The 22,557-nt window shown below is 39.9% G+C and overlaps 1 protein-coding gene across 1 annotated transcript; it reads left to right on the plus strand.

Moving 5' to 3' along the window:
• Positions 1 to 10,066: 10,066 nt before the first annotated feature.
• eaf2 (ELL associated factor 2) lies at positions 10,067 to 17,090 on the plus strand. The gene is made up of 6 exons (XM_085374364.1): positions 10,067 to 10,254; positions 10,728 to 10,822; positions 11,177 to 11,313; positions 12,335 to 12,504; positions 13,714 to 13,941; positions 15,774 to 17,090. Exons 1-6 carry the CDS (start codon positions 10,152 to 10,154, stop codon positions 15,818 to 15,820), a joined length of 780 nt encoding a protein of 259 aa, XP_085230490.1. The 5' UTR covers positions 10,067 to 10,151; the 3' UTR covers positions 15,821 to 17,090.
• The last annotated feature ends 5,467 nt before the right edge of the window (positions 17,091 to 22,557 follow it).

Here is a 22,557-nt window from a genome sequence, read left to right on the forward strand (position 1 = left end):
ACCACACTAATGATCATCACTAAGGAACAAAGTAATTGGAAGTGAATGGACTAAAAAAGTGCCTGATCTGAAGCAATGAGTAAATGGAAGGTAATTAAACTCTGTCCAGTCAGGCTGATCTTTCTCCAAAACAAAGCCAGTATTTTATAATGCCTGTCACAAGTATGCGCATTAGTATTAGAAGCCTAGGCCCTTTAGTATACCTTCCACGCATTTCTCCCAGCTTAGCCTGACAGACTCACCTAATATAATTGACTTTGTTTAGCTGGCTGTGCATATCTGTGTGTGTGTGCGTAGCTTGCATGAAGCTGTGAGAGTCTGTAGGTCCACCGCTTGGCCTTTCATCACATCACTGCACCGACTGAGTCCATGCAGAGATCAGATAGGGAGCAATAAAGCCAGACTCTGAGGAGGAAAATCTTTGAGACTCTTCAGTGTGAGACCTCTCGCAGAGCTGAGCATTAGCCTATCAAGCAATAAACACCCTCAGAGCAAGTTTATCTTAAATTTGCTTAACATCTGTTGCCAACATCAGATGGGCATAAAGTCTTTACGAATGAAAGATTAGGCGCTGCAGCCAGAATCTTCGAATTTTAGTTCACAAGTTCAAATTCCCTAATGCAAAGCCGGTACTGAAACATCTACAATTAAATGTAATCTCCCTACCCGATGATTTACAGAGTGAAACTGCTTGATAGGTTCGTTTAAGACGGCAGAGTCTCAATAAAAGGCTTCAGTTCAATTCTTTCACAGAAAATGAGAACGAAAATGGAAGAGACAGCAATAGTGAGGGTTTACTGGCAAAAGAAATCAATTTGCCAAGAATTTGATTTCTCTTAATGAGTAAATCCTTTCTGCCTAAAAACATACCCAAAGCTGTGCAAGCACTGCACTAAAAGGCTTCAGGGTGCAGTAACTCATGTCCAGTGGGAAATGCCTTTGATAGAGCACCAGTAACAATTCAGGTAGAGTCATGTGGCTCTTATTTTGGTGGGAAAAAAAACTAAAAACACCTCCTACTAAGTCCACAGGCATAAAATATGTATGCACAGCAAGCCTGAGGTCTTTCATACTGTATTTTTTATTTGTAGAAAACAAAGAAAACTGCTGCAAGAGTATAACAGTTTCATTAAAATTATCTGATTGCAGTCTGGATTTTAGCCAGTATTCCCATCAATCCTAGAGGTATTTCCAGTCATGGCTTGGATGACTGCTGAGGCCCAGTCATCCCGAAAAATGCTGTACTAAAGGAGCCCCGAGGGTAAAACTGCGAGACTCCGCAGATTCCACAAGGGAAATAAGATATTACTGCAATGTTTTCCTATTTCATTTACTAAATGGCATCACAGAGCGAAAGCAGATAATGAAGACAAATACAATCACTGTTGTGTAGCTGCGTTGTTCTACACTCTCCCATCTTGGCTATATAACATATTCATTGCTCTGACTCTCCTCACCTGAAAATGTCCCAATTTGCCGTTAAACCAACAAGCACCATGTGCGAGTCAGTTTTTCACTACAAACACAAAAACTGCTAATTTTTGCAAAAAGTGCAATTTGTAAAATGAAATAATTTTTCGTTTATTCATAAAGACTAAAATACAAAATATTTTCTAGTTATTGTGTTCTTGGAATGTAAGAACTTATATATGACTAAATTTCATATCTTGGCTTTGCTGAAATGTTCTAATTTCCATTTTTTATGTACACTTTACTTGAAGCAGAAATTTCATTCCCAAGCTTCAAAAGGCAATTAATTAAATAATAGATACAAGAATAGCCGCACTGGCTCTCTTCCACAGTGTCTTTGTCAGATGGCCCCGCCCCTCCCTGAGTCTGGTTCTACCGGAGAGTCCTTCCTGTTAAAAGGGAGTTTTTTCTTCCCACTGTCGCTGGGTCATCTGTAGGTCGTCTGATTGTTGGGGTTTTCTCTGTATTATTGTAGGGTTCTTACTTTAAAGTATAAAGCACCCTGAGGCAACTGTTGTTGTGATTTGATCCTATATAAGTAAGATGTTTTACTTGAGAATGAAAGAACTCTGAAGTTGTGATTTGCAGTTTTGTTAGTAATAATAATAAATTATTAATTAATCACTCAACGAGCAAAAGAAGTAAAAAATATAAAGTAGCACTATGGTAATATGAACAGTCACGAAATTAAAAATTTAACCCTGTGTGTGGAAAAAACATAAACATAACACAAAGTACCCTATCCTGAGTTGTTACAAAGAATACTACGTGTATAATTAATATAGTGATGGGGAAAGAAAGCTTCAAGCAGCTATGTGCAGGTCAGTCATACCAGCTGAGGACCAAAAGCACTCACAAATCACTGCAGGGATCGCTCCAGTGACTCTGAACCTGACTGCCTGGTGATGCAGCTGCCAGCATCAATCAGCTGTTACCGCTCTTCTAATTCAAACGACAAAATACATCCTAATCTTTTTACTTACTCAAAGTTACTCCCAGAACGCTTCCCCCTCCATCACATCAGAAGAAGACGTCTCGTTTTATACGTGGGCTCAGATTCACAGAGCAGGTTCAATCCTCGCAGCTCCTCACTATTAAGAATCTGATGCCGGTTGCACACAGACCGGCTCCCTCCAGGTGGATCGATAACGACACTAACGTAAAACCGCGTGCCACACGGCCGTTCGTTCACTCTGTCCTTCCCTCGTGCTCTTTTGATGGATTTCTATCGAAGGATCCCGGATATGCGACCTCTTGCTTTTGCGGCTTTCTCCTTGGGAACTGTGTTGCCTTCAGGTGCTGCTCGTAAAAACGCCTCCTTCACCTTACAACTTTATGATTACACAGTAGTAATCCAATGCACTTCATGTTTCTAAAATAATAATAATAATAACAACAATAATAATAATGATGATGTCACTGTTTTGCCATTAAAAGTTGATTATTTACAATCTGTTTTTTATTTCTAAACTTCAAAGAGCCAATACGTTTTTATATTTGCAAACCTGGTAAATGTTAAAAATCTATGGAGTTTGCAGCTGATAAGTCAAAAATAAAGATCATAAAATATCTAATGCATCTCAGTAATATGTGATGTGTTCAGTGTTGGGAAGGTTACTTTTAAAATGTATTCCATTACAGAATACAGAATACATGCCCCAAAATGTATTCTGTAACGTATTCCGTTACGTTACTCAATGACAGTAACGTATTCTGGATACTTTGGATTACTTAATAGATTAGCATGCTTTTTACAACAACGTGAATGTACTATTGCTGTGTGATTTATTACTATTACTGAAGGTCCGCGACTCCGAACTGTAGTAAAGGGACCTCTGACTAATACGGCGGGGTCCCTGTCGGCTCGTAGCCGAAAAATAGCTTTACTTTGTTGTGTGGGTCAACTTTTCTTGCGAGAGACAGAGAGAGGCGTTGAAAGGCTGCTCCAACGGAAATTATTGTTTCGGAGGAAAACACGAACACAGTGTACAGTCGAGTCTTAATAGCTTACTTACAACTGGGCTCGTCAGGCACTCTTCTTGGCTGAAGTGGTTATTATTACATTTACATGTTTCCAGCTCCCGTTTTTGCTCGATGACAACTCCTACCTTTCCACTCCCCTTTTTCTCCCTCCTCGCGCTCACAGACCCATAACGTGTATGGCAGTCCATTCTCCCTGCAACACGGACTACACTGCCCGTGATGCTACATTCTTTAGAGCTATGCTTGTAGCATTCTGCCTGTTAGCTTAGCACAACAACAACAACAACAACGAAAAGGCGCTCTCTCACCCAGGAAACACACAGTCGCAGAGAGAGAGCGTCGCCCTGTAACCATGGCAACCGTAACGCTGCCGCCTGGAACAACAGAACGTAGCTGTCAAACAGAACCCAAACAGTCCTGACCCGCGACAAAATGAAACAGGAAAGTACCGCAGTGTAATCCATTTATTTCAACAAAGTAACTGTATTCTGAATACCACCTTTTTAAACGGTAACTGTAACGGAATACAGTTACTCATATTTTGTATTTTAAATACGTAACGGCGGTACATGTATTCCGTTACTCCCCAACACTGGATGTGTTACAGTGACAGGTGAAATCGGGTTTAGAGCCAGCTGGTATTCATCAACAACACGTGTGAAATTGATATTTACGACTGCAAGTGAAAGTAGCACTAGCCATAGGACAAGCTCCCACTCTGTCTGTGATTGGCCACGATGAAAAAACTGCCACACTGACCCCCTTCCCCAGCCCCCCTCAAAACTCCAGGCAGAGAGTGAACACATAATGCTTGCTGCCATACCTGTCCATCTGCCTGGGGTTAGTAAAAGTGTTTAATACTAATTTTAAACAATTTTGTGCAGGTTCCTTGCCACCGGGGACTCCTTCAGGACCATCGTGTTTAGTTTTAGAGTTGGTGTGTCCACGGTGTGCCAGATCACCCCCCAGGTAGCGACGGCCATCTGGAACTGTCTAGTGGATGATTTCATGGCTGTGCCTTCACCTGGAGACTGGCGGTCCATCGCAGAGGGATTCCAGGAGCGCTGAAACTTCCCTCTCTGCTGTGGAGCTCTGGATGGGAAGCACGTCCAGACAAAGGCACCCCATATGTCATACAGGAGACACACACATTGATATACACTAAATATTTATTTCATTTCTTTTTTTGTGGTGCCCAAATGTATGCACCTGCTTGATTTTGTTTAAACAATTATTGCACACTTTTTGTAAATCCAGTAAACTTCTTTTCACTTCTCAAATATCACTGTGTGTGTCTCCTGTATGATATTTAACTGACATTTTTTATTGTAACAACCAACGATTTATACAGGAAAATAATGTCTATTAACAAGGTTGCCCAAACTTTTGCATCCCACTGTATTAGTACAGGGAGTGCAGAATTATTAGGCAAGTTGTATTTTTGAGGAATAATTTTATTATTGAACAACAACCATGTTCTCAATGAACCCAAAAAACTCATTAATATCAAAGCTGAATGTTTTTGGAAGTAGTTTTTAGTTTGTTTTTAGTTTTAGCTATTTTAGGGGGATATCTGTGTGTGCAGGTGACTATTACTGTGCATAATTATTAGGCAACTTAACAAAAAACAAATATATACCCATTTCAATTATTTATTTTTACCAGTGAAACCAATATAACATCTCCACATTCACAAATATACATTTCTGACATTCAAAAACAAAACAAAAACAAATCAGCGACCAATATAGCCACCTTTCTTTGCAAGGACACTCAAAAGCCTGCCATCCATGGTTTCTGTCAGTGTTTTGATCTGTTCACCATCAACATTGCGTGCAGCAGCAACCACAGCCTCCCAGACACTGTTCAGAGAGGTGTACTGTTTTCCCTCCTTGTAAATCTCACATTTGATGATGGACCACAGGTTCTCAATGGGGTTCAGATCAGGTGAACAAGGTGGCCATGTCATTAGTTTTTCTTCTTTTATTATACCCTTTCTTGCCAGCCACGCTCATATATATATATATATATATATATATATATATATATATATATATATATATATATATATATACAGTGGGGCAAAAAAGTATTTAGTCAGCCACCGATTGTGCAAGTTCCCCCACCTAAAATGATGACAGAGGTCAGTAATTTGCACCAGAGGTACACTTCAACTGTGAGAGACAGAATGTGAAAAAAAAATCCATGAATCCACATGGTAGGATTTGTAAAGAATTTATTGGTAAATCAGGGTGGAAAATAAGTATTTGGTCAATAACAAAAATACAACTCAATACTTTGTAACATAACCTTTGTTGGCAATAACAGAGGTCAAACGTTTACTATAGGTCTTTACCAGGTTTGCACACACAGTAGCTGGTATTTTGGCCCATTCCTCCATGCAGATCTTCTCGAGAGCAGTGATGTTTTGGGGCTGTCGCCGAGCAACACGGACTTTCAACTCCCGCCACAGATTTTCTATTGGGTTGAGGTCTGGAGACTGGCTAGGCCACTCCAGGACTTTCAAATGCTTCTTACGGAGCCACTCCTTTGTTGCCCGGGCGGTGTGTTTTGGATCATTGTCATGTTGGAAGACCCAGCCTCGTTTCATCTTCAAAGTTCTCACTGATGGAAGGAGGTTTTGGCTCAAAATCTCACGATACATGGCCCCATTCATTCTGTCCTTAACACGGATCAGTCGTCCTGTCCCCTTGGCAGAAAAACAGCCCCATAGCATGATGTTTCCACCCCCATGCTTCACAGTAGGTATGGTGTTCTTGGGATGCAACTCAGTATTCTTCGTCCTCCAAACACGACGAGTTGAGTTTATACCAAAAAGTTCTACTTTGGTTTCATATGACCACATGACATTCTCCCAATCCTCTGCTGTATCATCCATGTGCTCTCTGGCAAACTTCAGACGGGCCTGGACATGCACTGGCTTCAGCAGCGGAACACGTCTGGCACTGCGGGATTTGATTCCCTGCCGTTGTAGTGTGTTACTGATGGTGACCTTTGTTACTTTGGTCCCAGCTCTCTGCAGGTCATTCACCAGGTCCCCCCGTGTGGTTCTGGGATCTTTGCTCACCATTCTCATGATCATTTTGACCCCACGGGATGAGATCTTGCGTGGAGCCCTAGATCGAGGGAGATTATCAGTGGTCTTGTATGTCTTCCATTTTCTGATGATTGCTCCCACAGTTGATTTTTTCACACCAAGCTGCTTGCCTATTGTAGATTCACTCTTCCCAGTCTGGTGCAGGTCTACAATACTTTTCCTGGTGTCCTTCGAAAGCTCTTTGGTCTTGGCCATGGCGGAGTTTGGAGTCTGACTGTTTGAGGCTGTGGACAGGTGTCTTTTATACAGATGATGAGTTCAAACAGGTGCCATTCATACAGGTAACGAGTGGGGGACAGAAAAGCTTCTTACAGAAGACGTTACAGGTCTGTGAGAGCCAGAGATTTTCCTTGTTTGAGGTGACCAAATACTTATTTTCCACCCTGATTTACGAATAAATTCTTTACAAATCCTACCATGTGAATTCATGGATTTTTTTTTCACATTCTGTCTCTCACAGTTGAAGTGTACCTCTGGTGCAAATTACTGACCTCTGTCATCATTTTAAGTGGGGGAACTTGCACAATCGGTGGCTGACTAAATACTTTTTTGCCCCACTGTATATATATATATATGTGTGTGTGTGTGTGTGTGTGTGTGTGTGTGTGTGTGTGTGTGTGTGTGTGTGTGTGTGTGTGTGTGTGTGTGTGCGTGTGTGTGTGTGTGTGTGTGTATGTATAAACATGACAGCACAGCTTAGGTTAGCAAAGTTGCATCTGAATAAACCACAAGATTATTGGAACAAAGGACAGACAAGACTAAAGTGGAGATGTTTGTTATCAGCATGAACACATCATAGAAACTGCGTGCATGGTGGTGGAAATGTCATGGTTTGGGGCTTGTTTTGCAGGCACAGGACCTGGAGACCTTGCAGTCACAAAGTCAGTCATGAACTCCTCTGTATAGCAAAATGTGAGTCCATCTGTCCAACAGCTAAAGATTCGTCCAAACCGAGTCATACGGCAGGACATCGATCCCAAGAACAACAGCAAATCTACAACAGAATGACTGAAAAAGAAAAGAATCAAGATGTCCAGACCTTAACTCATCTAAAATGCTGTTGTAGGTCCTTAAGAGAGCTGTGTATGAACAAATGGCCTCAAATCTCAATAAACTGAAGCAATTATGTAAAGAGGAGTGAATCAAAATTCCTCTGCAACAATGTAAGACTCTCACTTCAGGAATCACTTCAAGTTATTACTGCTAAAGGTGGTTCTGCAAGCTGGTGATTAATGGGGTTTAATCTTTGTTTTTCATAGAATTCTGTGAAAACTTTCTTTTCCATGACTGTATATCTAATTTGCAATTCTTACAGCGCATACTGTTATTATTTCACCTTCTTCTTTTTTTTACCCAGTCAAACCTTTTATTGAGATCAAAATCATATTATCAAGAAAGATGCTGCAAAAAGCGCTTCCTCGTAATATGTATAACACAAACAAGAGAAAGCGAGAGCTAAAGAAAGCCGTCACACTGCAGTAATTCACAGATAATAAGACGTGTCTCAAACTATACATCAGCATAAAAACAAAAGGAGTATATGATAAGTCTGTAGCTGTGATCAAAGGTACATTTCACCCGAAGGATACAGAATGAAGGTTAACATCGCTGTATTTATGCTGAAGCTGTGATCATTTAGGTTGTATTGCTGCCTTTGCAGTTTCAAAAACGATTGTGCGAGCTGTGCACTATGAGAAAAGTGGAATGGGTGTCCCATTTCCTTTACTGCAGAATAATCACTTCTAGTCATTAAAAAACCTGAATGCTTAATTGTGCTTAGTTTTTCATGTGTTTCAGGAGTTTCCCAAAAGGTGGATTATATAATCAGATGTAATAATGTATTAAATGTGAACTTTATTGATGATGTGAAGGTCTGAAAATGTGATTGCTAAAGTTACTTAGATTTATCTGTGTCGTTTGCGGATGTATCCACAGCCTTCTGGATTTGGCTTACATCAAGTTGTGGTGTCTTGTAACCGAGTCAGGTTTGTTTAGCTGGCACAATAATAAAACCTTTGCTAATTTATTATTTTTGCACTGTTATGAGGTTGAACATTTAATTGTATGTACCCAACAAGCCTGTACCCATAGTACATAGCTTTGGTTGAGCTTGTATCCCACCCCCCCTCCCTTGCAGAGTGTTGCTGTCATCTCTTTCACCACTGCCACTGGCTTACAACCTGCAGCAACTCTCTATTGTGGCTCAGCCGCTGTATTGTGAACTTGCGGATTGTTGCTTGGAAACAGTAAACCTTACCTCGCAGAGTCCAGGGGCAACCCCCACAGTAACTGATATCACCAGAGGACAGCTGCTGTTTACCTCCATCCATGGAGACAGACTTATGCTGGTATCTTTTTCACATGGGATACAGATACAAAGTAACTGAACTGCTTTACTTCTGCAATCCGTTTGTGGTTAATTTTCAAGTATAGATAAGACTGAAAAAGATTGCCTAAAATAACATGATAATGTTTAACTATTTTACAATTTTTATACTCTAACTGTAATACCACGCTGAAGAGATAACTATTTAGTCCCACTGCTGTCTCAATTTCCTCTCTATTGTCATCTCTTATTCCACTCCCCACCACCCAAACACCAGCTTGCATATGTTGCATATGTTGTCCAACGTGGATAAGAAAAACCATGCTGTGACCAGTTGGTGAAAATGCATTGGTGTAATCATTCCAATTGACTTAGATGCTGATCCTTTAATGTTTGAAGGCAGCAGAGCATATGGCCTTGTAAAAACGCAGGCACGGCAGGAATTAGGAGGCTTAGGAGTCATTAACAGTTTAGAGAACAGAAAAGGAGATTTTCACTGACACAAGGTTCAGAGAGCTCAGGCCCCCTGAAGCCTGTGGAGCTTGAAACTGCAATCAGTAAGTGCCAGGGCTTTCTGACACATTGTTTCAGTTATTCAGCTAATAGCTCCCGTGATGCTGCTAATTTAGCATACAAGGTACTGGGTAAGTGCTGAAATGCAAATATTTACTTTGTTAAACAGAAAAACTGGTTAAAAACAACATCGAAACTTATAAAGTTAACATATTAAAAATAAGCAGTAGGAATTCGTGTTTTGTTTTACATGTGGACTGCATTTTAAGCAACCTCAGAGTAAACCCTGCAATATGTTTCACTATTAAAGCACCACAGCAATAAATTTGAAATAATTACCATCAATTATTTAGCATACTCGTCCACAGTCTGTCTAGCCTGGGACAAGATGAGTAGATATTTACAATATTTTTTTTCTTTTAAAAACTACTACAAGTTAGCGAATAATTTAATCGAATTATAGTTAAACAACATAGATTTGGAAACACTCAGATTTCTACAGTCATTGCTCGGAACTGAGTGGCCGTTCTTTCACTGATTCTGCCCTGTCGTCAAAATCTTGATTGGCCTGAACCAATCAGAAAATGAAACACTTCGCTTGACGAATCATGACGAACAGTACTTTTGAAGGGGCGGGACTTAAAGTGCCAATGAGCTGGCCGAAATGCTGTCGCTGTACATGGTTATCGGATAAAAAAGAGCAGCGGAAACTCAAAGTTTACAGCTCATGAAACTCACAGAATGAATGGAACGGCTTACTCCAACTTTGACAATCAAGAACATGTGCTGAAATTGGGAGAAACGTTTGAGAAACACCCTAAAAGTGCCTATCACACAGTGCGATGTAAGTGGTGGTTTCACTCGTTTGGTTTTGTGATCGCTAACCGTAGCATGCTAGTTAGCTCATTAGCTGAAGATCCGAAAACAGCTGTTTGGTGTGTAGCCAGTTTAGCAGCTTCGTCAGTTCGTAGCTGTCGACTTACTGGTGAGACATGCTTGTAAAAGTATGTAGTAAGTTAACTCTGAGATATACGTAGACTTTAAGCTCTGAGTTGTCAATATGCTAGATAATGTTAGCCCAGCTTAAGTCTGTACAACACTACCACCTGCTGGTGCCGTTACCCCACTGCAGCACTGTCAAATACATCCGTGGTTTACGTTTACAAATTCAGCAATGTCACTGTCATTATTAGAACATTGTACACGTTGTTATATGTGATGTACATATACATTGTTTACGTATGTGTTATTTTACAAAATCTTGATTTTCGTTTGCGTTTAAAAAAAAAAAAAAGTTGTTGTTTTTAATTGCCACAGATGACTTCAAGCCAGCATCCATTGATACCTCATGTGAGGGGGAGCTCGAAGTGGGCAAAGGAGAGCAAGTCACTATTACGTTGCCTAATTTAGAGGTTAGTGTCTGGTGCTCTAGAGCTTTACACTGCAAGACATAAATGTGGATTTCAGTGGTGGATTATGGTGCAATCTTGTTTTAAGACCTCTTCTGGAGCTCATGTTTTTAACTTGGATGAGTGTTTGCAATCCACAATAGATCTCAACTGTTGCTGATCTCAACTTTCTGTGCGTGTGTGTGTGTGTGTGAGAGAGAGAGAGAGAGGAGCAACAAAATTTTCAGCTTTGTGGTTTAAATTTTTGACAGATTTTTTGAGAAATTGTTAAAATATTCTCTGAAAAAGTAGCATAAAAGTACTGTGACATCTAGCTTAAATACATACATACTTACTTACATTTATTTTGCTTTTTAGGGTTCCAGTGCTCCTGTAACGGTCTTCAAGGGATCCAAGAGGCCTTACATGAAAGAGTGCATCCTCATTGTAAACCATGACACAGGAGAGTACAGACTCGAGAAGCTCAACAGCAACATAGCTGTGAAAAAGACGAGGTGGGGTTAAAAAGAAGTAGCACACTAATCTAAAGTGGTATTTCATTTAACCTTGCAAATTTGTGTGGCAAAAATTTTTTGAAAGAATGAAAGGTAGGGCTGCCGTGATTAGTCGACTAGTCACGATTACGTCGACTAATAAAATCGTCAATGACTAATTTAATAGTCCTTCATTTCCCCAGATTTGAAGGGTGGGTCAGGTGTATACTTCGTGGCCCAACCTATCCCAAAATTCATAGCGCGGCCCAGCTCAGTTTCCAACAGTGGCGGCAGCTAGTTAGTTTTAATATTACTCTTATTATTCTTTTTGGGTCACAAAATAAGCGTTTAACATATTTTCAGGCGAGAATGTAGCTGTGTAAACCTCAAATATCTGCTCAGTTTATGAAGACACCACATATTTTCAAAAGCGCTCCGACGTTTTCAGAGACGTCTTGTTACCCACCAGCTCCATAGCTAGCGGGGGGCAAGGCTCACTAGAGCCGGTGAGAACACCGGACTCCCGGTAAATTGTTTTCAAACCCACCGCCGTCTTTCGCTACTCAGGTTAAACATGATATATAAGTCACTTAGATAACTTAAGAATGTTATTGTTTGGCTTTTTTCAGTATTTTATTTGTTCCTGAGTAAATCGGTTTGGCTGAATAAACGTCAAGCTAGATAGCAAGGAGCAGACGGCTGAGTTTATTAAACTTCACCGAAACAATCTGCACATTTCATTAAAATTTAATAAACTATCATCTTGTCTTTATTTTTAGTTAGCACATACCTTAAAATCTTAAAGCTGTAAGCTAATGATAGTTATATAAGAGCAGATGCTGCTGGTGCAATAAGCTGTACGTTTTACGTCCAATAGATGCATGATCTGATTAGTCGACTAATCGCAAAAATAATCGTTTGTGGCAGCCCTAACGAAAGGTTAGTTATCAACATTTTTTTTAAAAAAGAAAAAAAAAAACCTTAAAAAAACATATTAAAAGCTCCCGCGTGTCCGTGTTTGCCTGTTCTTGTGGATTTTCAGGGCTGAGGGTAGCAGTAAGATTCATTCTCGACTGGAGCAGCAGACCAGTCGTCTGGGCCAGCAGATGAGGAGTAATAACAGCAGCAGTAACAAAACCCCAGCCAGCACTAAAAGTTCTCCACCAAAAGAGAAGACTTCCCCAGCATCCCCAATGGATGACATCGAGAGAGGTAACATGGAGTCACACTTGGTGTGTTTAACTGATGACATCCACATCTGTATCATTTTTATTGGGTTCGGCAGAAGAAGACTCATCTTTTCTCATAGACAAATTAGTCGTCATATCTTGAAGTCTTATGCAGAAATGTTTAAGGATGGGAATTGATAAGAATTTAACGATTCCGATTCCATTATTAATATCACTTATTGATTCAGTTTTCATTGGCTCATTGTCACCACCCTCTCTAAGCAGCATATCAAAGATATTACACATATTACACAGAACACTTTTTTTAAAAGTGTGGGTGAGCATTCACTCAGCTTTAACATCACTCTCAGTTCTTGGCTAGCTAAGTAATGTCCATATCCACACTGCAGACTGCGCCATTATTTTTCTCCTCCAGCACACGAACTGCGAGAGTGCAAGAGCCGATAAGCAGGATTGATACGCAGGCAGACTTAGGATTTCCAGGACTTGGTCTAGTGGGAACCCATTCTCTAGAAGAACCAGTTCTTGATTCCGATCCCTAGAAATATCAGACATATTCACAAACATTCTGTCACTTTGCTGCTCTTGTTTGCACATTTGCACGTGCACTTTGTTGTCTGCTGTCTGATAACAAAAAAAAAAAAAGTCTTCCTTAGATAGTTAGATAGTTAGTTTTTTTTTTTTTGTTAATTTATGTTGTAATTTATGTTAGGTCAGTCTGTCTTGTCTCTGCTAGCCAGCTAACTAGGCCTCTTAGTTAGCTAGTTTAGTGTTTTCTGTTAATTTATGTTGTAAATTTATGTTGCATGTAGCACCTTGGTTCCTGGAGGAACGTTGTTTCGCCTCACTGTGTATTGTTAAACTGTATATGGTTGAAGTGACAATAAAGCCAACTTGACTTGACTTGACTTGAAACACATTTTCTAGTTATGAAGTCACGTTGGATGTGATCCAAAATAAACCTGTAGCTTGTCAGAGTTTTATGGAGATACACTAAAGTAGCATGCTTTCCCTGGCAGAGGACATTAGAACATGAAATGATTTTCTGATATATTTGTTTTGGCTATTTCTGCATTTTTGGGGCTGGACAAAAGGTGGAATAAAATACTGCCTGTATTTATTTTACACTTGGGACATACAGGTGATGTTCCAGCCTTGAAATTGGAAAGGCAACCAAGATCATTTTAACACCCTTGTCTTTTTTTTCTTTCTTTCTCCCCCCCCCCCCCAGAACTGATGGCCGAGGCTCGAGTCATGGATCAGATGAGCAGCAGTGACAGCTCCTCAGACTCTAACAGCTCGTCGTCCTCCAGCAGCGACGACAGCTCCAGCAGCAGCGATTCAGAAGATGAACGTACTTCCGCGGCACCCTCAGTCAACCACAGCATGCCTATCATCACCAGCACCGACTCCAACAGCCACCACCACGAGAGTGGAGGAGGACTCATGAACACGCTCAGTGAGTAACCCCCTCAGCTTCATCTAAGTTAGACGGACGTCATCTTTACATGAAAGTCGATACCACCTGGTTGCTCCTAAGTTAAAGTTGTCACCATAAATATGAACACATGAATCATACGCACCACAGAGCTGAAAGATTAGTTTTCCATTATAACATGTAAGGGCAGGTTCTCTCTTTAGTGGCAGTTCTCATTATTGTCACCCAGTATGAAAGCAGTTGGAGCTCTTAAGCTCCATCCACATGTCAGTCAGTTCACCTAGCTTTGTAGTTGACGGTTATTAAAGCGTCTGGCTAAACGGATAACCCTGCAGCTAGAGCTGGGCGATAGAACGATATGTATTGTGAAATAACTTTTTCTCGATAGAAAGATTAAACTATTCTGATAGGCCTCATCTCTCTTGTCCTCTTTAAAAAAAAAAAAGAAGAAAAAAAAAGAGAACAGCGAATCCAAATTAAGTAGTGCAGAGCGGAAACAATCACAGCCGCAGCGTCACGTCACGTGACTTGTCACGTACAGCACAAGTGCCAAGCCGCACATGTGTATTTGTTTGGGAAGCAGCCAGCCGCCGTGCTGCCCGGGTAATGGAGGAAATGAGTGTGCTGACTACAGAAAAATCAACCGAGCGTGACCGAAGGTTACCGAAGAGAAAACAGATGATGGTTCCAATGCTGGACAGATTGTCGAACGGAAGAGCCATAGAAGTTCTGTAGTGTGACGGTATTTCGGCTATTTCAAGTCTGACAAAAAACAGAGTAGCGTGCACTGTAAATTGTGCCGGAAGCAAGTCTGGAAATACAATAAAGCGGTGCAGCTCAGTCTCTGACTGGAAGCGCTAATTCGTCATTCGGCTTTTGTCAGACTAAAGTAACTGTTAAAACTGTTTGAAAAGCTAAGCTATACAACAAGGAGAGATTGAGAATTTCCTTTTAGTTCTCAGTTTATTTGATATTGACAAAAGTTAGTCAGTTTTGTCTGTTCTTCTGTAAAACAAACTAAGATTTATTTTTAGAATTAATATTTTGTTTCTAAGTGGAATTGACAATTTAGTCTGTTTCGTTTGTTCTATTTTGAAACTTAAATGCTTTAGCGGCTGCCTTTTGTGTAGTTTGCAATATTTGCCTTTATTTATCTGAAAAAGTCTCATGTTCCTTAAGTACGTCTACCCTGTTGAACTTATTATGGGAAATAAATATTTAAATTAAAAACAAGCTGCTGATTATTTCACATTTTACTTGTGAGCAACGGCACATTTAAATCTTACAAATATAGTTATTTGGCTTATATCGTGATAGATATCGTTATCGCCTGAAATGAAAAAAACATATCGTGATATGAAAAAATTATATCGCCCAGCTCTACCTGCAGCGTATTTCCACCATCAACTGTATTCATTACTCACATTAGTAGCTGCTTCACGCACTCTATTCAGTGTTGTTTTGTCCTTTTTTTTTTTTCTTTACACCTGTCTTGTCTTTGGCTTTTGTGGTCAGAATTATGATCTGAATGGGATGTGTCAAATACATTTTGCTTTTCCAAGATAATCTCTGTAAATTCTCCATAGGTTTCTCTTGTTCGTGTGTTTCCTTTATCTGTTTATTCATTTCTATTAGTCTGATTATTCGTAATTTTTTTAAGTGTTTAATTGTATGATTTCTTTAAACTCCAAAGTTATAAACTACTGTTGTAGTAATTGAATAATAAAAGGGAGAGGTGAAACAAACCAAACTGTACCATACAAAAGTGATGCAGAGACCCTGTGCAAAGAGTAAACTGAGCTTTAGCGACACATGTATATAATCTTAACTTGCTGTCTGTCCGTCTGCTGCAGAAAATGACCTTCAGCTGAGTGAATCAGGCAGTGAAAGTGACGACTGAACAGCAGGAGGACACGTCTGCCCGTTTGCAGATCTCAGGAGCATTTACAGTGAGGAGTGAAGGAGCCAGTCACAGACCTGTCAGTGTCCTGCTTCCATGAATATGGAACAGTCTTCTCTACATATCAAATGTAATGTGCTGCTTCTCTGCCAGAAATCAGTTTTTATGTCACATGTGTTGCTTTATATTTGTGTGTGAAGAGATGCCTTAGTTGAGAGCGCTGTGATGTCATTAATGTGAGAGAAGCTGTAACATATGATGTGCACTCTGTGATGGATCTCACTGGATGCTTCTGTGTAGTTAAACCGACCGAGAAAATGTGATTGGCAGGATGACGGTGGTCTTCATGTAATCGTCTTAAACAATAACTTGGCTTCCTCAATTCAGCTTAGAAACATGAAAAAACTTTAGTTGTGCTTGGATAAGATATAAGTTGATGGCTTCAGGTCCGTCTCAGCTGCTTAGGTTTGTTTTATTAGAGACATATCTGTGTTAACAGAAATGAAAGCCACGCTGCTTCAGTTACATTGAGCCTTTTATTTTGGTTTACTTAAACTTTTTTTTTTTTTTTGTAATTTAAAGTTACATTAATTACTTTATTGTTCGGGCCATCACACAAAGAATGCAAGTCTAATGCATACAACTCCACGCTTTGCTTCTTATTTAACTCCTGAGAAATAGGCCAGACTATCAAAACATGGGCTGAAAGATGCTAAAATGCTCCATGGAGCAGAACTGAAAAGTTAGGTGATGATTATCTGTAGCTCAGACCACCTTGCATTGCACTAGTCATGTATTCATTGTTAAAATAAATAATGGTTATTGCAGCCTGAAGTAGTAGGACGTCTCCAAAACCTTGTGGATCATGATGATTTAGTATACAGCTGGGTATTATTTCAGGCAAAGTAGTCCACTATGTAGTTGGCTGACTCAGAGTCATGCTTTGTAGCTTTAAACCTGCAATACTTGAATCTTTATATCTCTAAATATACTCGACCAATGATTACTTGCTTATATTTTATATATATATTTACCAACCAAGCAACTGGAAGCACGAGTAAATAGTGAGTGTGAGTCTTAAAGAACTTCATGTGCCTTGTGTTGTTTCCTTCCGCCTTTTATAACATGGGGCTTCCTCATCACTGCTGAGCTGTCGCTACAAGCAACAAGCTGCTGTTTATGGTCCAGAATGTCTCTGGCATCCCTGCTGACTGATAGATGGAATGAGAGAGAAATATAGAGAAATTCAGTTGCATGTTTAGTCTAAAGGAGAGAGAGAATTGTTCGAGAACAATTATACAAAAATAAAGATTTTAATGCTTTCCTGTGCTTTGGCGTCAATTTTCATTCATGTGACTGCAACGTCTGTAGCTCTTTGTGCTTTGGCGTTTACTCCAAATTTTAACGCTGATATTTAAGTGTTGCTGATCAGACCAGGTGACCTTTTGCATTGACTTGCTGCCATATGATTGGGTGATTAAAGGTTTAAGTTGTCAACGACAAGTGTACCTAATAAAGTGATGTGAGTTATTATTTTACTGAGATACTTCCTTGTAGAAAGCTATCTGTTACACTGTTAGGTGTATTACTTGTATGATAGGTATTTACATTGCATAGTAAAGTATTACCACAGAGCCAACAGCAATGCTCCACCTCTCTAAAGGCATAGATGACTATTTTCTCCAATCAGCCATTACGAACACGGCGAGTGTTTTCTGTCGTAGGTTTTCCCTTCAGTGTGATGTAAGTAAACTCCAGCATGTGGAAAGAATTTCAAAGTGAATTCCTTTCTGTGGCTCGTAGAAAGAGTACGTGTTAAAACACGTACGTTTTCTTTTCACAACTCTGTTATGGCAGAGAGCAGACGTATGTTTTTTGGTTCAAGTGCGCACACAACTCTACATAAAAGATTAAGATCACGGGTAATTTCTCTGTTGACAGACTGGGTGATAGATTAAAGTTGAAAACCATGAATTATTGCAAACAAGTAGAAAATAGAAACGGCAGCATTGATTTAAGCAGATCTGATTTAAAATAAAAAAAATTTCACTACTAAAAATATTTATTCTTGATTGCTGACAGCTATTCCAAAATAGTTCATTGTAGTTAGTTCAATAGTTCTACACCATACGTTTTGTCCTTGCTGTAGAAGGAAGAAAAAAAACTTTATTTACCTGCACATGGGAGGAAAAACTCCTTTTTTCAGAGACCATCTGCCACGGAGTAAGGAAAGCGTGGGGAGAGTAGAGATTACAACAGAAAAATAAACACTCGTTCCGTCAGTTGGACCATTAATTGCAGATAAGAAACGTGCAGCTGCAGAGCCAGCGATACCTGCAGAGCTATACAGGGAAAGCCAGGACAGAGACAAAAAGCAGAAACTACAAGAGAGAATAGAGTTAAAGGTAATTACACGCCGTGATGGAATATAACTGGACGATGAGGGAAAGGGCAGAGCAAATTGCTGAAGGCCAAAATTCCAATTAATGTGCATGTGTCAGTGCACTTTTTGACCAGATTTGTAATTAAAACTTTGTATTTGGGCCTTCAGGAGCTGCAGATTTCAAAATAGAGTTATGTTCACCAACGTAGCTAATTTGATTAGAGTAGCTGCACAATTATTCAACTTCTGCACCAATGTTAACTTTCTTTAAAGCAAAATCTGGATAATTTAGGAAACACGTCTTTTTGAGCCTCTGGGACTAGATGCACAAATAAAACTTTGAAGCTGTTAACATACCACCTACATACAAGGATCCTCCCATACATTCTGTGAATAGGATGAACTTTGACTGTCAAAGGGTTCATGTGGCAATAGCACTGTGGAGCACACCTAGTTGCCTTTGGCATAAATGCCTCTTGGCATTGAAAGTCAGAAAGTTGACACTGAGTACTGATGAAAGGTAAAAGATTAGATAAATAAGACTATTGTGAAGATGGACATTTCATGTCCTTGAACAGCTGGAGAGGAAATACAATCTCTTCAATAATACAGTTTTATGTTATTTGCAGTTGCAATCTTTTCTCAGAGCAAATATAGGCCATGAAATAGAGAGACTCGTTCAGCAGGTGGATTTAAACATAGCATCAATGGAATATCTTTTATTCAATTCAATTTTATTTATATAGCGCCAAATCACAACAAAAATCGCCTCAAGGCGCTTTATATTGTACAGTAGATACAGAGAAAAGCCCAACAATCATATGACCCCCTATGAGCAAGCACTTTGGCAACAGTGGGAAGGAAAAACTCCCTTTTAACAGGAAGAAACCTCCGGCAGAACCAGGCTCAGGGAGGGGCGGGGCCATCTGCTGCAACCGGTTGGGGTGAGAGAAGGAAAAGATTAGATAAAAAAGCTTCACCAGAGCTTTTTATCAGATTTATTCCTTCAATAGTTATTCAATACCAATTTTAATTGCATATTGAGACTTGTTCATTAAAGCTTTCTTCTTTAATTGTACCTCACACCACAGAAATGACATCTACCCAATCTTGAAGTCTCTACCTTTTAAGAGTGATAGAGATATTTTACCTGGCTTTGTACAAAGGTGCCCCCGTTCTAGTATGACCTCTGAGATACAGTGGCTTGCAAAAGTATTCGGCCCCCTTAAACTTTTCCACATTTTGTCACATTACAGCCACAAACATGAATCAATTTTATTGGAATTCCACGTGAAAGACCAACACAAAGTGGTGCACACGTGAGAAGTGGAACGAAAATCATTCATGATTCCAAACATTTTTTACAAATAAATAACTGCAAAGTGGGGTGTGTGTAATTATTCAGCCCCCTGAGTCAATACTTTGTAGAACCACCTTTTGCTGCAATTCCAGCTGCCAGTCTTTTAGGGTATGTCTCTACCAGCTTTGCACATCTACAGACTGAAATCTTTGCCCATTCTTCTTTGCAAAACAGCTCCAGCTCAGTCAGATTAGATGGACAGTGTCTGTGAACAGCAGTTTTCAGATCTTGCCACAGATTCTGGATTGGATTTAGATCTGGACTTTGACTGGGCCATTCTAGCACATGTTTTGTTTTAAACCGTTCCATTGTTGCCCTGGCTTTATGTTTAGGGTCGTTGTCCTGCTGGAAGGTGAACCTCCGCCCCAGTCTCAAGTCTTTTGCAGACTCCAAGAGGTTTCCTTCCAAGATCGCCCTGTATTTGGCTCCATCCATCGTCCCATCAACTCTGACCAGCTTCCCTGTCCCTGCTGAAGAGAAGCACCCCCAGAGCATGATGCTGCCACCACCATATTTGACAGTGGGGATGGTGTGTTCAGAGTGATGTGCAGTGTTAGTTTTCCGCCACACACAGAGTTTTGCATTTTGGCCAAAAAGTTCCATGTTGGTCTCATCTGACCAGAGCACCTTCTTCCACGTTTGCTGTGTCCCCCACATGGCTTGTGGCAAACTGCAAACGGGACTTCTTATGGTTTTCTGTTAACAACGGCTTTCTTCTTGCCACTCTTCCTAAAAGGCCAACTTTGTGCAGTGCACGACTAATAGTTGTCCTATGGACAGATTCCCCCACCTGAGCTGTAGATCTCTGCAGCTCGTCCAGAGTCACCATGGGCCTCTGGGCTGCATTTCTGATCAGCGCTCTCCTTGTTCGGCCTGTGAGTTTAGGTGGACGGCCTTGTATTGGTAGGTTTATAGCTGTTCCATACTCCTTCCATTTCTGAATGATCACTTGAACAGTGCTCCGTGGGATGTTCAAGGCTTGGGAAATCTTTTTGTAGCCTAAGCCTGCTTTAAATTTCTCAACAACTTTATCCCTGGTGTGTTCTTTGGACTTCATGGTGTTGTTGCTCCCAATATTCTCTTAGACAACCTCTGAGGCCGTCACAGAGCAGCTGTATTTGTACTGACATTAGATCACACACAGGTGCACTCTATTTAGTCATTAGCACTCATCAGGCAATGTCTACGGCAGGTGGGCAACTCCAGGCCTTGAGGGCCGGTGTCCCTGCATGTTTTAGATGTGTCCTTGAACCAACACAGCTGATTTAAATGGCTAAATTAGGTCCTCAACATGTCCTGATGTTCTCCAGAGGCCTGGTAACGAACTAATCATGTGATTCAGGTGTGTTGACCCAAGGTGAGATCTAAAACCTGCAGGACAGCGGCCCTCGGGGCCTGGAATTGCCCACCCCTGGTCTATGGGCAACTGACTGCACTCAGACCAAAGGGGGCTGAATAATTACCACACCCCACTTTTCAGTTATTTATTTGTAAAAAATGTTTGGAATCATGTATGATTTTGTTTCCACTTCTCACGTGTGCACCAGTTTGTGTTGGTCTTTCATGTGGAATTCCAATAAAACTGATTCATGTTTGTGGCTGTAATGTGACAAAATGTGGAAAAGTTCAAGGGGGCCGAATACTTTTGCAAGCGACTGTATATTAACTCATATCATGGGAATCACTGTTCCTTCAGATCCTGAACTGAGTTTACTAGGAAATGTGACAAAGGTCAGTGGATCTGTAAGCAAACACCAAGCAAAGTTAATAGAAGTCTATTTATAGCAGATGGACCTCAGAAAAAAACAGATCTGATGTATTTTTGAACATCTTGCAGCTCTAGTACAGAGGTGCAATATTATCTGAGATTTCCAGCTATGTTACCTGACATGTGGCAATTGCTTTTTTGTTGTTTTATTGATGTGTCTGCATTGTTTTAATTTTGCTTAATCTTTTGTTTCATTTTCCTTTTGTGTGTGTGTGTGTGTGTGTGTGTGTGTGTGTGTGTGTGTGTGTGTGTGTGTGTGTGTGTGTGTACCCAGATAGCAAGGAGACATTGAAACAATGTTTAGTCAATATCAGGTCATTCTATTGAATCAATGTTGAAATCTGATGGTGACATCACTCTTGCACCCTTTTTTAATGTGGAAACAACGTCAGATTCTGATATTGAATCACTGTTGAATTCTGATGTTGATTTTCCATCGCTTTTGCACCCTTGGTTACTATTGAAACAACAATAAAGTCATGATTAAAAACCAGTACTTAACAGGTATTTGTAAAAAAAAAAAACGTTGCAAATTACCAGCAATGCTTAAGACAATTGTGTATGATTCACAAATATATACATATATGCATTTTGTTTAAATAGTGTTAAAATAAAATAGTGAAAAAGGGATAAATAAGCTTTGGTTTTTGTGTGTCTGTGTTTTTTTTTTTTGGGGGGGGGGGGGGTATTCATTAGTTTGAACAAAACAGGTGGTTCTTCTAACTTTAAAATGTAAAGTTTAAAAATGTTTTGTCACACTTTTTATAATAATTGCAAAGCATTTAAGTCAAAATAACTATAAGTTGAAAAACACAGACTAGGCTTCTCTATACTTCCACTGATCACTGATGATGGAGGCGCTGGGTTAAACATTATGACTTTGTTACCAAGTAGAACTCAAACATCCCTAAACATTAAAAGTAGTGAATAAACTTGAATGGCATTTTTGAGGTTTACATACACTCAGCACACTGTGGGTAACAACAACATTCTCTAAACGTTTGCAAACTTTTCAAAAGTTTGAAAAACAGAAATCAATAATCTTCGCCTTTGCTAGGCAGTCTTGCTTCAATAAGTTATTTTGTAACTTTTTTGTTGATTTTTTTTAAACACATTTTTTAGCGCCGTGCTCATGTTTGGTTTTATACAGAAGGCTATATGCGCCCAAATAATGCGACAATAAAAACATATAGGCATGAGCCTGACTAACCAGTTATTATTATTAA

This window comes from Diplotaxodon limnothrissa, linkage group LG16 (genome assembly GCF_057381915.1).
Source record: "Diplotaxodon limnothrissa isolate DT_005_m linkage group LG16, D_limnothrissa_male_GT1.1, whole genome shotgun sequence".
Classification (NCBI taxonomy): domain Eukaryota; kingdom Metazoa; phylum Chordata; class Actinopteri; order Cichliformes; family Cichlidae; genus Diplotaxodon; species Diplotaxodon limnothrissa.